This window comes from Epargyreus clarus, unplaced genomic scaffold, assembly GCF_041222505.1.
Source record: "Epargyreus clarus isolate Ecla_fem2 unplaced genomic scaffold, WU_Ecla_fem_2.2 ptg000025l, whole genome shotgun sequence".
NCBI lineage: Eukaryota > Metazoa > Arthropoda > Insecta > Lepidoptera > Hesperiidae > Epargyreus > Epargyreus clarus.
Genome location: NW_027332232.1, coordinates 2,807,217 through 2,820,610, shown reverse-complemented (window position 1 = coordinate 2,820,610; position 13,394 = coordinate 2,807,217). Strand labels below are relative to the sequence as shown.

General features: G+C 36.2%; 1 protein-coding gene across 1 annotated transcript; it reads left to right on the top strand.

The window, feature by feature from the left end:
- Positions 1–3,091: 3,091 nt before the first annotated feature.
- On the top strand, positions 3,092–7,823 carry LOC140752679 (uncharacterized). Its single transcript, XM_073087008.1, has 4 exons — positions 3,092–3,298; positions 6,230–6,339; positions 6,966–7,091; positions 7,693–7,823. Exons 1-4 carry the CDS (start codon positions 3,229–3,231, stop codon positions 7,723–7,725), a joined length of 339 nt encoding a protein of 112 aa, XP_072943109.1. The 5' UTR covers positions 3,092–3,228; the 3' UTR covers positions 7,726–7,823.
- Positions 7,824–13,394: the final 5,571 nt, after the last annotated feature.

Genomic DNA, 13,394 nt, shown 5'->3' with positions numbered 1-13,394 from the left:
CCTGTAGTCCCAGGACTAGAATAGGGCTACGGTATCCCCTGCCTGTCGTAAGAGGCGACTAAAAGGGGGCTTCCGGGGTTGCGGGTGGTAAGAGTGGGAGCTCGAACCGTCCAGCAAGCCGCCGCGTCCGCCGTGGCAGATTAAAATATGGGAGATATCTTACATACTATAGAGTATCTTAAACCAACCATTTGTGGGGTTCAACCAGGGAAGTCCGTCAGATTATTAAAAAAGATCGTATTATATCTTATCTATAGTAGCTTAATTACATGCTGAAAACAATAAATTTATAATCTGACGATTTGAGGGCGGCGTTAGAGAGTAATAAGGTTGCAAAAAAAATCTGTACCTGGACATACTCGAGTGCGATATTTTTTTGAATATAAAGGAAATAATACTAGAAAACGGGTAACATTATAATCATCACGTCGATGTAGTGACAAAACACTCATTTAAAAGGAAAATATGTATATACACTATCTGATAGCGCCATTTATTAGCTTGGACCCCTGGAAAGTAATGGTGTATAACAAACTAAAGGAAAAGGCTAATTTTATGGAAAATACATTATTCTTCATACATTCTCATTCTATTTTTTTTAATTCGTCAGTATAAAAAACCCGTCCACTAAATTGTCAGATAAAGGGTTATGATAAGGAAAACATCAGCTGGAATTTCCTGTATAATAATCTTACGCCCTCGAGTTTGTCAAGATAACGATTTTTTTTTTGCATTTTCGAAGAGTCATTGACAGTCTTTCGAATCGAATCGTCAGTCTTTCGAATGGGCGACTCATCTGGGGTAACTTCATATCCCCTTTGAAAATCTAATGCGCTGGTTACTTTTTTTTCCATTTTTACCTCTCGTATGGCTGTCCCCCAATGCAAACCAGCAGATAAACATATTTCCGGCATCAGAGATATATACTCTATCACTAACCTGCCGCGCCTTGAGTATGTCTGACTCTGCTTTTTACATCTTTCGAATCATCTAGAAACTATTCCCACGGTGATCGAAAAATATCACACAACCTTTTCTTCACTCTAACGTGTAATCTACCCAATCGTATAGGTCCTATCGACGCTCAAGTTTCTACCCATTTAACATCATGGGCTCCCCTACTACTCGTACATTTCGCAGACAGAAACACAGATTCATTAACTGCAAATGTAACTTTGTAATTCTATATAACTTATATAGGATACAAAGTTATTTAATGTAGTTGGTGTATCTAGATAACCGGACAGAAATTGCAAAATATTTTAGTTTTTCCATGAGTTATATACTAAACGCTAATTGTATTCTCAATTTTAACCTTCTATGTCTGCTAGAAGTGCCTTAAAGTTTTGATGATCGGTCAGTCAGTCAGTGAGTGAGTGATAAAATTACGAACTTTGAATACTTGTAATTCTTAAACTTCTGGTTCAAATTGAATGAAATTTGAAATACACCGTGTCTATACAATGCTTGCTTGGCTTCTGAAAATTCAAGCTTCTAGCTTCATATGCAACGAAGTTACAGGGGGTCAAAAATGGGCCGAATTGCTTCGAGAAAAGAATGCTACGGCCGTGCCGCTTTTTTTGGCTCGACTTGGCGGAGGCACTGCCGTGCCTCCTGATATATGACAAATTGCAGCTGACTCGGACATCGGGAAGTGGTTGAAATTTAGCTTTTTAGTGGTTGAAATTTGCAAGATCTCATTACAAACCCTGGGACAGGTGAAACTAATTAAAAGTTTGTAAAATAGGGTTTATTTCTACCTAATAACAGCAGTGTTAGGCGCTGCTGTGTTCCGTTTTGAAGGGTGTGGTAAGGGAGATACTTTTCCGAGGCGTTCCAGCTTAGTCCTCAGGGGTAGCGGCGCATCTGTGGCTGACCTCAGTTTGTGAAATTTATGAAATGAAATTTATGAATTTATGAAATTTATTTATTGCAAGAATGTAGTACACAAAGATAGTTACAGCAATAGAAGTTCGTACATTCTACCATTACAATGGTGTGCAATCATGTCAAACTGAAAAAAAAAATTTATAAAACATAAAAAATAAAATTAAAAAAAGTTAAGTCGTATTAAATTATTACATGTCATTTTTATTCTGTACATTGAAAATATTCATTTATGTCATAAAAACAGTGTTGCATAAGCCATTCGGTAATTTTCCTCTTAAAAATGTTTAAGGTCAGATCTTTGTATTTGTCTGATAATTTGTTATATATTTTTATAGCCATAAGGTAAGCATTTTTTCTATATATTTCTAGTCGTGATTTTGGCATAAATAATCTTAATTTATTTTTGTCTGCATTCCTTCTTACATATTGAGATTGGATTTCAAAATAATGTGGGTGCTGCCTAACAAACAGACAGACCTCCCTAATGTACATGCATGCTAGGGGCAGTATTTTTTCTGAATGCGAAATGCTTTAATTATGTCTACCGAGTTCCCCCACAATAACAGGCCGGATAATAAAACTGAAGACACATATCCATGGTATGCACTGAGTGCTGCTTCCGTCGATACCATAAGCCGTATTCTTTTTATTGCAAACACAAACCTATTTAATTTATCACAGACATATTCAATGTGCCCTCTCCAGTTACAATTTTTGTCGAGTATTATTCCTAGAAATTTGATTTTCTCTACTTCTTCTATTGGAGTATTGTCATAAACTATATTTAAATTAATATGTCTTTTTTTATACGTTTGGAATTGAATAATTTTGGTTTTATTAATGTTTATTTTTATATTATTATTTTTAAGCCATTTGGATAATTTATCAATTGTTAAATTTATTTCTTCTTCATAGGTATTATTATTTTTGCATTTGATTATGACTGTAGTATCATCAGCGAACAAAATAGTTTTATGATCTGTTACATTTGTGATGTCTGTGTCATTTGTGATGTTTAGAATATCTAATCGTATGTGGGGTTAATTACAGATATCCATGGGCGGCTGTAGCCACTTACCATCAGGTGGACTGCATGCTCGTCTGCTACTCCTATATTATATAAACAAACACACAAAAAAAAAACACTTTCCACCACGGGCCTCCGATGACCTTAGTCCGCTGATGTCATGATAATGTTATCATTAGGTGGTATTTATAGAGATGAGCTGCAACCGACTACTCGTCTGAGCTCAGAAGTTACATCGTCCAGTTTGTGGGCGACCAGGATAAGTGTAACTTGTCTTATAAACAATAAATACCACTTGTTTTGTTTTTAAGATGTCTTTTATAAAGAAAATTGTGTTATTAATATGTATTTTTTGGTGTGTCAACGCGGAGTTTGAGGAAGGTAAGTGTTAGGGCTAGTATTAAATGCAGTCAAATCCGGCGCCACCGTCATACCTTTTTAACACGCTTTTATTAGCTTGGGTTGTACGTTTGTATGTATGTATGTACGTAACAGTAACGGAATCTTTGAGCCCGATTTCTATCCACTTTGAACGTTCAGTTTAAATCAAAATTTTGAAGAATTATCAAAAACCGATGACAATACACGATTTTAATAATTTTGTACCATTGTGCGTATCAACATCCTCAGGGTTAACGATTTTCGAGGCGACATTTTTCAAGCACCTTCAGCAACGTTCATCGCAAGTTTAGATTGCAAATAATTATTGCTTTTTAGTTTCAATAGGCGTAACTTTTATAGCGTGATTTTTAGTTTAGAAAATAATAATGTTATTTCCCTATAACTCAAATGTTCTGAAACATATCTATAATGCCCTCTTGTAGAATGATTTTTAGGATTCCGTGCTCAAAGGTTAAAACGAAACCCTCTGCGGACTGTTCGTGTGTCATTGGGCTTTATCTCTTAAATCATAATAGATAGACACTAGATTTTTTTTTACAAACGATGCATAATGGTGGTCGCTATAACAACAAATACTAACAAATAATAAATAATTATAGTTCAAAAAAAACTACAAAAACACGCTTTTATGATAAAATCAACTAAAAAGTTGAAAATAATTTTCAATCTAAGAATCAATTAAGGAACAGTAAATAGTATAATTGTGGAAAAGGCGTGGGGTGCTCCATTTATCAGGGTCGAAAAGCACCCCACACTATTTTTAAAATGTTGTGATTCATCATCGGTTCTGCAGTGCTTTATTTCAATTCCAATTATATAATAAACAACAGAAGTATTCTTGCTCGTGATTTCAATGAAGGTTTAACTTTGGGAATCAGATGCATCACAAAGACGATTTTAATACGAATGCAGGGGAACATTTTCATGTAACAGCCCATGATAAGGGACCTGTGATGACCTTGGAGGAAACCTCAAACGATCGTCTACTCGTGCTAGTCTACAGATACCTCCAAGTAGATTTCTCCATTCCGTTAGTACGAATGGACAGTCATATTTAAAACAAACAGCGATATACTACTGTTCCTTTAACGTGAAAGGATTTTTTGCGAATGGGATTTGATTCCGCAATAAGCATTTCAAGAACCAAAAAGTGGCATGCTTTTGTTCCAATAACCGAAGGCCAGCTTGTAAAAATAACTATTTCTAGTATAGATTCTCATTGTAAAGTAGTTAACATTATAAAATAAGATCTATTGTACTATTAAGAGTATTATTTCAATATTCTGCTGACAATAAACCAATACGTTACCTCACACTCAGTGCGACATGCATGTACCTACCTATGTGTCTACCTATCTCCCTAACTACTGGAGATCCCACGATAAAACTTCTAGTGTAGTTTAAATATACTTTTGGCTATATTTTAGGATAAAAAAGTAAAAAAAAATGGTTGAAGTTTTTGAAAAAATATTTTGAAAATTTCTCTTCCGGTTTTGGACGTGTATTTTTATTTGTTTTTCAAAATATATTTTTCTATTAAAAAGTTTAATTAAGTTTCTATAAAAACTGCTTAATTAAATACTTTAATTAGATTTTTAATGTACGAAAAAATACTTTTAAAAAATCATGTTTTCAATTTTCACCATTCTTTAGAAGCTCATAACTCGACAAATAATTATTATATAAAAATATTGTTGTATATTCACATTCCTATCCACTAAGAGTATAACTGACCCCAATATGAACAAAATTCAGAGCCTCACTTTTTTTTTCCTGTCCGCTTGGCGTGAAATGCCCCATAACACACCTATTTCTACCTAATAACAGCAGTGTTAGGCGCTGCTGTGTTCCGGTTTGAAGGGTGTGGTAAGGGAGACAGACTTTGCCGAGGCGTTCCAGCTTAGTCCTCAGGGGTAGCGGCGCATCTGTGGCCGACCTCAGGTAGGAATATCTAATCCTATCTGGGGTTGATTACAGATGTCCATGGGCGGCAGTAGCCACTTACCATCAGGTGGACTGCATGCTCGTCTGCTACTCCTATATTATAAAAAAAAAAAAATATCGTCAAGTCTTATTAAAACTAAAAGCAGTGACAGCCTAGCGGTTAAGAAACTCGGCCTCTCGATCTAATTTGCTCCCGCGGGAACTCCCTGGACTGGCGACCTCCGACCATCAGGAGGCCGACCGTCCGCTCGGTAACGACGCATAAGTACCGAATCACCCACTCAACAGTGGGATGATATATTTTTTATATTTTTTCTTTATTATATTGTGTTTTAAATAATATTATATTATTATGAATAAATATAAAAAATCCGGGGGTTATTTACCACCTGAGAATCTGCCTGGGCAAAGAGGGTACCCAAGAGACCCGGAGGGTATGACCCTGTTGACTGACTGACTCCCCATCGAAGGGTCAGAGATTAAAATTCCAGGCGCGCATCTCTGATTTTTCAAATATGTGCGTATTATCACTTGCTTAAACGGTGAAGGAAACCTGCATACCTTAGATATTTAAAAAAAAACGTTAACAAAGGTATATGAAGTCTACCAATTCGCACTGGTCCAGCGCGGTGGACTATGGCCTAATCCTCATTCTGAGAGACCCGTGCCCAGCAGTGGAAAAGTAATGGGTTGATGATAATGAGTACTACTAAAAATTTTTATTTAATACTAGCTGACCCGGCAAACGTTGTGTTGTCATATAAATAAAAAAAACGTTAAGGTTGAACAAGCCTTATCACTTAGGGGTATGAAAAATAGATAGAAGCCGATTCTCAGACCTACTGAATATGCATATAAAATTTGGTGAAAATCGATAAAGCCGTTTCGGAGGAGTACGGTAACTAATATTGTGACACGAGAGTTTTATGTGTAAGTTTGTATATACTTTTTTATTTTCACTTACAGGAGACATTTGTGACTACGACGATGAAAGGGGACTAATGGGTACTTGCAAAATTCTACAAGCTTGCGACTACGCAGTGAAAAGATTACAGGTGGACCGGAAGCATGTTCCGGTAATATTTCAAATTCAAATTTAACATTTTTGTACCTGTACCCTTACCATGAGTTTTCAAAACATCCCACAATTTTACGTTACGTTTACTTAATCCATTATTCTGTTCTGTTTGCTTCAGCAGACTGAGTAAACGTAACAATAAGTAAGTGCTCAAGTATTTTTGTCTGCCTCACATGTTCGCAAAAAAGAGAGACAAAACATAAAGCGCCATTTTGTCAATTTAGACATTTAATGTTACGTTACTGTCACTATAGTTCTGATACAATCCGCTAGGGGCGCTAATTGGAAATTTTATGGGCAAATACGTAAACAAATACCAAAACAGTCGTATTTGTCAAAACGTAAAAACTCATGGTAAGGGTCCTGATGATCGTGATATTCCTTATAAGGTCAATGGGAAAAAAATATTAAAACCATGTATTGTCATCGGTTCTTGATGAGAAACGGCATTGCTAGATGGCGTTAATTATTGAGATAAAGCGCATTTCAAAGTTAATACGAGATTACATTTTACTTTGATTAACTATACAAGTGTAGTTTTAAGTTTTCTTAACTATAATTTATTACATTTTTAAATAATAACAGATTCTGCTTAAATACGAATAATCTCAAAAACTTTTTCAGACATGTTCTTACAAAGGTCGTACACTAGTCGTGTGTTGTCCAGAGAATAATTTTTTGCACGAACCTGGTGTCTTGAGCAGAGATTTCTTGGGGACTACAAATGGAGTTATAACGAACAATAATTTGGTAAGATTCTTGATGATTGATGAACCCTGTCGTTAAACGGAGGCACCACCACGACATCTATTTCTGCCTTACAACAGTATTATAACGTTGAAAGAAGATGGTAGAAACCTTTGTGGTTCGACTCCGGCGGCACCACCGCCACACCTATTTTTGCCTATTAACAGTAGTGTTAAACGCTGCTGTGTTCTGGTTTAACGGGTAAGGAAGGCATACTTTTCCGAGGCGTCCTAGCTTAGTCCTCAGGGTTAGCGGGGCACCTGTGGCCGACCTCCGGTAGGAATATCTAATCCTATCTGGGGTTGATTATAGATGTCCATGGGTGGTTATCAGGTGGACTCGTCTGCTACTTCTATATTATAAAAAAAGAAAATATTCTCACGAATGTATCGACCTGTGTCGATTGGGTCACATTATAGAGAGCATGACATGGGACTCTTCAAAAAAGGTGCAAAAAATCTCTCCTATCAAGCCGGCAATGCAAGACTCTTCTGGTGTTGCAAATGTCCATAGGCGACGTCGACTACTTTCCAACAGGTAGCACGTCTGCTTTATCGTTAGGCTTAAATATAAAAAATAGAGTAACGTAAATTTATCTTTTCAGGAACGTCGCTACGATGGTATCGCCCATGAATGAATGAATGAAGAGAATAGTTATGAACCGCAGTAAAATGCACCCCATTGTTATTAAAAATGATTTTCTAGTTTTTAGTTCGATTACGCAATAAAAGCGTGTTTTATTTAGATTTTTTTAATTTTTATTTATTTATCATTTTTTAGTCTGTGACAAATTCATAAATTGGCGAATTATTTAATCTAATAAGGATAATGGGAAACTGTTATCAAATTATTGCATTGTCATCGGTCCTTGATGCAGTGGCGGATTTAAAAAAAATTAAGGTCTAGGCTGTATAGTTTTTGCCGCCACTGCTTCTACAATTGTCATGTCTTACATTTTTTTTAATTCAAAAACTTCGTTGAAATTCCACATAAAATATTATTTAGGTATATTTTTGAGCTAATCAAAACTCAATCATGTATGAGCAGGGTAATGTTACATTGTTTTCGTTTTTCGCCTCGATTTGTTCGGGTAACCCGGGTAACCTGGGTACTGTTACTGGATTTGAGAATATGGTGATAACATTGTAGAGTTATAAAAACACCGCATTCAGAGAAAAAAATATTTTTTTACTTAAGACTATCTGACTATCCCTCTATAATTGTTCAATGTTTTTTTTTAATTCTAATTGATTTTTTTAAAGTTACTACATGTTCAACACATAATAGTTGATACATAAGATTGAAATCGGTCAAATTGTTCGCTAAATTATTTACTATATTCGAATTTATATCACAAAATTACCATTCATTTCATTCATTTCGCATTTTGATAGTAAGAAAAGAAAAATATATAAAATACATTTTCTGCAATTTCGCTCTTTTCACTCATAAAAAGTGTGGGTAGAGGGTACAGAGGCCGATTACTGGTTGGGGGCGGCGAACTAGCTGTTTTTAACCGACTTCAAAAGGAGGTGGTTATCAATTCGGCCGGTATCTTTTTTTTGTATTTTCTATGTATGTACACGAATTACTCCGCCGTTAGTGGACCGATTTTAATAATTATTTTTTTATTGTGTAGAGACGAGCTGGAAATTGGTCCCATTTAAATATGGTTAGGATCCATCGATGGGTTCTGGAGAAAATGAGGGGAACTCCTACCCATGTAAATATAACAGCCATAACTTCGCCGTTTATGAACCTATTTTAATGCCTTTAATTTCGTGTGTGGACAATTGCTACAAGTTGGTCCCATTTAAATATGATGAGGATCAGAGTGGGTTGTGGAGACAAAATATATAACTCCTCAACCGATGGGTATAATTGAGTGCTGTTTGAAGATATTTGGTGTAGGTTCTAATGAAATTACAAAGTCAGTTCATCATTGACTATTTAAGGGTCTGATAATGTGGCTCGGAGACAAAATATGTAACTCCTCAACCGATGGGAATATTTGAGTTGTGTTTGAAGATATTTGGTGTAGGTTCTAATGAAATTGCGAAGCCAGTTCATCATTGACTATTTAAGGGTCTGATAATGTGGCTCGGAGACAAAATATGTAACACCTCAACCGATGGGAATAATTAAGTTGTGTTTGAAGATATTTGGTGTAGGTTCAAATGAAATTGCGAAGCCAGTTCATCATTGACTATTTAAGGGTCTGATAATGTGGCTCGGAGACAAAATTTGTAACTCCTCAACCGATGGAAATAATTGAGTTGTGTCGGTTCAAATAAAGGAGAGTTGCCATACAAGGACCTTCTTTTTCTTTATGAAGAGGAGGAAATCTTCAAAAGGTACTCGACGACGTGGCAGTGAAGCCGGGTTATGTGGGACTTCAGCCGCACTAAAATCATTTGGTGGCCGTCCTCAACGTTTGTTGGAGAAATCCGGGATCTCCGACTGAACGCAACCGAAGTCCTCTAAGCGCGATGCCCCGATCGAGCTCTGCCCTGGGAGAACAGTTTTCGCTCCTCCTAAACTATCCGGTGTTCACGACGGTATGCGACTACACATACCGCCGTCCTTCCCGGGGACACTTATTGGACGGTTCGAGCTCCTCTTGCCACTCCCAACTCCGGAAGCCCCCTTTTAGTCGCCTCTTACGACAGGCAGGGGATATCGTAGCCCTTTTTTAGTCCAGGAACTACAGGGACAAACATATAAAGACCTGCTATTTTTTGGCGTTTTTCATTTTATCTATTGAACCGTAATAGATGTTACAGTTGAAATGTTCGCAATGCATTATATGGCTGCTATAATATCAATTAGTAAAAATAAAAATAAAATAAATGTTTTTGTGGTACGGAACCCTCAGTGTACGAGTTCGATTCGCACTTCACCCATTATTTGAATTGAATTTAAATTGAAGTTGGAATTGAAAACGTCTTTTGTCTCGAGAATAAAAACAATTGACGTCGCCTATAATAGTAGGGGAGCCCAAGACGGGATTTCGAGAGTGACTCGAATGCGGCAGATTAAGATGTGGGAGATACCTTACATCCGATAGAGTATCTTAAACTATCCATTTGGGGGGTTCAACCAGGGAAGTCCATCAGACTATTAATAAAAAATCGTATTATCTGTAGTAGCTTAATTACATGCTGAAAACAATAAATTTATAATCTGATGATTGAGGGCGGCGTTAGGGAGTAATAAGGTTGCAAAAAAATCTATACCTGGACATACTCGAGTGCGGTATTTTTTTTTATATAAAGGAAATAATGCTAGAAAATATGCACTATCTGATAGCGCCATTTATTAGCTTGGACCCCTGGAATGTAATGGTGTATAACAAACTAAAGAAAAAAACTAATTTTATGGAAAATACATTATTCTTCATACATTCTCATTCTATTTTTTTTTCAAATCGTCAGTATAAAAAACCCCTCCACTAAATCGTCAGATGAAGGGTTATGATAAGTAAAACATCAGCTAGAATTTCCTGTATAATAATCTTCGAAGAGTCACTGACAGTCTTTCGAATCGAATCGTCAGTCTTTCGAATGGGCAACTCATCTGAGGTAGCTTCATATCCCCTTTGAAAATCTAATCAATTTTTTTCCATTTTTACCTGTCGTATGACTGTCCCAAACCAGCAGATAAACATATTTCCGGCATCAGAGATATATACTCTATCACTAACCTGTCGCGCCTTGAGTATGTCTCTGATTTTTACATCTTTCGAATCATCTAGAAACTATCCCCACGGTGAATCGAAAAATATCACACAACCTTTTCTTCACTCTAACGTGTAATCTACCCAATCGTATAGGTCCTATCGACGCTCGAGTTTCTACCCATTTAACATCATGGGCTCCCCTACTACTCGTACATTTCGCGGACAGAAACACAGATTCATTAACTGCAAATGTAACTTTGTAATTCTATATAACTTATATAGGATACAAAGTTATTTAATGTAGTTGGTGTATCTAGATAACTGGACAGAAATTACAAAATATTTTAGTTTTTCCATGAGTTATATACTAAACACTAATTGTATTCTCAATTTTAACCTTCTATGTCTGCTAGAAGTGCCTTAACATTTTGATGATCGGTCAGTCAGTGAATGAGTGAGTGACAAAATTACGAACTTTGACTACTTGTAATTCTTAAACTACTGGTTCAAATTGAATGAAATTTGAAATATACCGTGTCTATACAATGCTTGCTTGGCTCCTGAAAATTCAGGTTTCTAGCTTCATATGCAACGAAGTTACAGGGGGTCAAAAATGGGCCGAATTGCTTCAAGAAAAGAATGCTACGGCCGTGCCGTTTTTTTTTTTTTCTTTGGCTCGACTTGGCGGAGACACTGCCGTGCCTCCTGATGCAGGGCAGTCATGATGACTATTCGTCAAAGACGAGTTTAAGTCAGATCCGTCTATATGAATTAATTGAAGAGTTACCTATAATGTGCTTGGTATAGAGAAAATAAATTCGTATATGATATAATTTAATATGGTATTAGTATTAAGGGAAAAATACGTAATTCAGTGCGCGTCTCTGCGTGAATGTTGCATGGAATGGAGAAGGGAGGGATTCTAGAGTGTTTTATGATTAACTACTAGTATGATTTTTGAATGCAGGCAAAGGACGGCCACCGGGGGGGTTTTAGTGCGGTAAGAATCCCACATAACCCCGTGTCGCTCCCACGGCACCGGATACCTTTTGAAGATATCCCCCTCGTAAATATAAGTCACAGTAACCATTATTTATCCTCATTCTATCTAAACGGACGGACCTAGTGAGAAGACTCAAAAGGATTAAACCATTTGAGTTAGTGACATGACACAGTGTAGTGTTAGTGAAATAGTGATAAGTGAACATTATAGAACATAAGAACAATGTGTCTACTCCTTTATGTGATAAGACAAAGAAGTGCAGTGTCAGAAGACGCCGCCTTCATTATATGATTATTTAGCAGTTTAAGTTAGCGTAAAATTACTCATTAGTCTTATAGTAGGCTAGATTGTAATTAATATAAAGTACCTTATTACTCATTTGGTATTTTATACATGCAAAAAAAAAAAGTGTGTGTGTGTCAGCTACGACGCACGATTGGAGTTTACTCCTTACGAACGATAATTATGATATATATCGAATAGAAAAAAGGGTAAATGAACGCATCTGCTAAAATGATAAGAGAAACAAACATATACGCAGGCGCGCAACACACACGTACAAACATACGCACACATTCAACTCTCAGACTGGAGGTAGTGAACTATACAGTGAGACTACGAAGTATCGCGCAAAGAGGAGACCCCGAGAATGAGATACGCTGTGTAATGTATTCCATCTCATTCTTTTACACGTTCAATCCTACAGATATATATGTTTGTCTCTTTCTACGTTACGCCTCAACTTTTAGTGTTACACTTGATTTTACTCCTCATAAAATTTCCGTACCGGGCCTTATAACTCAAATCGTTTCTTAAGGAGTAAACTCCAAAAATCTATCTAAACGTTGTCTACCTAGCACCGAGCAGGTGTAGTTATACAATTCCGCTTCGGACCATAATGAACAAAACGCGAAATGAGCACCGCTCTCAAAAAGTACAAATCGCAAAATGTGCAAAATGCAAAATGTACAAACGCAAAATGAACACAACACGCAAAATGTCAATTGTCATAATCGTAGAACAAAGACGGATTTGACAGAAATGCGAAATTCACTTTTTATCATATTTGGATAACATATCGTCTAAATATTATTACTGCATTACAGAACAAAAATCTATGTATTTTAGTTTTCAAATTCATCAGTCGGTATAACGACGGATTTTAAAAGCGCTTATAGTAAATGACGTTTGTGAATAACTTGAAATGGCTGCCCTGTAAAGTTTTGACTTTGTTCTACGATTATGATGCATTAGCCATAGATTAGTAAAGATTACTCACTCCTAACTAGAAAATGTACCCAGTTTTGAGAATTGAAATACTTGCGTAAAAAAGTTTTGCCACGTCTCCGTACTAAAATATCCCTAAAATATTTGAGATAATTATTTATTTATTACGTAAATTCATGTAAATTACGCAGTATTAGTTATTTATTCGTAACATTTTCTCTAAAAATGTTTTTATTTGTCAAGAATTCAAAAAAAGAACTTACGATAATAAGCCATTTGTGGCTTCATTCAATTTCAAGGCGGCGAAGTATCTTTACTAATCTATGGCATTAGCTATAACGTCGCAATTCATATCTATATCACGGTATAAGGATCTATATATTTGTACCGTCTTTAT

Excerpts from the sequence above, each read along its gene's own strand:
- LOC140752679 (XM_073087008.1), top strand. The coding sequence starts at position 3,229 with ATGTCTTTTATAAAGAAAATTGTGTTATTAATATGTATTTTTTGGTGT. Across the intron at positions 6,340-6,965 it reads TGGACCGGAAGCATGTTCCG|ACATGTTCTTACAAAGGTCG; the intron begins GTAATATTTCAA and ends AAACTTTTTCAG. Across the intron at positions 7,092-7,692 it reads TTATAACGAACAATAATTTG|GAACGTCGCTACGATGGTAT; the intron begins GTAAGATTCTTG and ends TTATCTTTTCAG.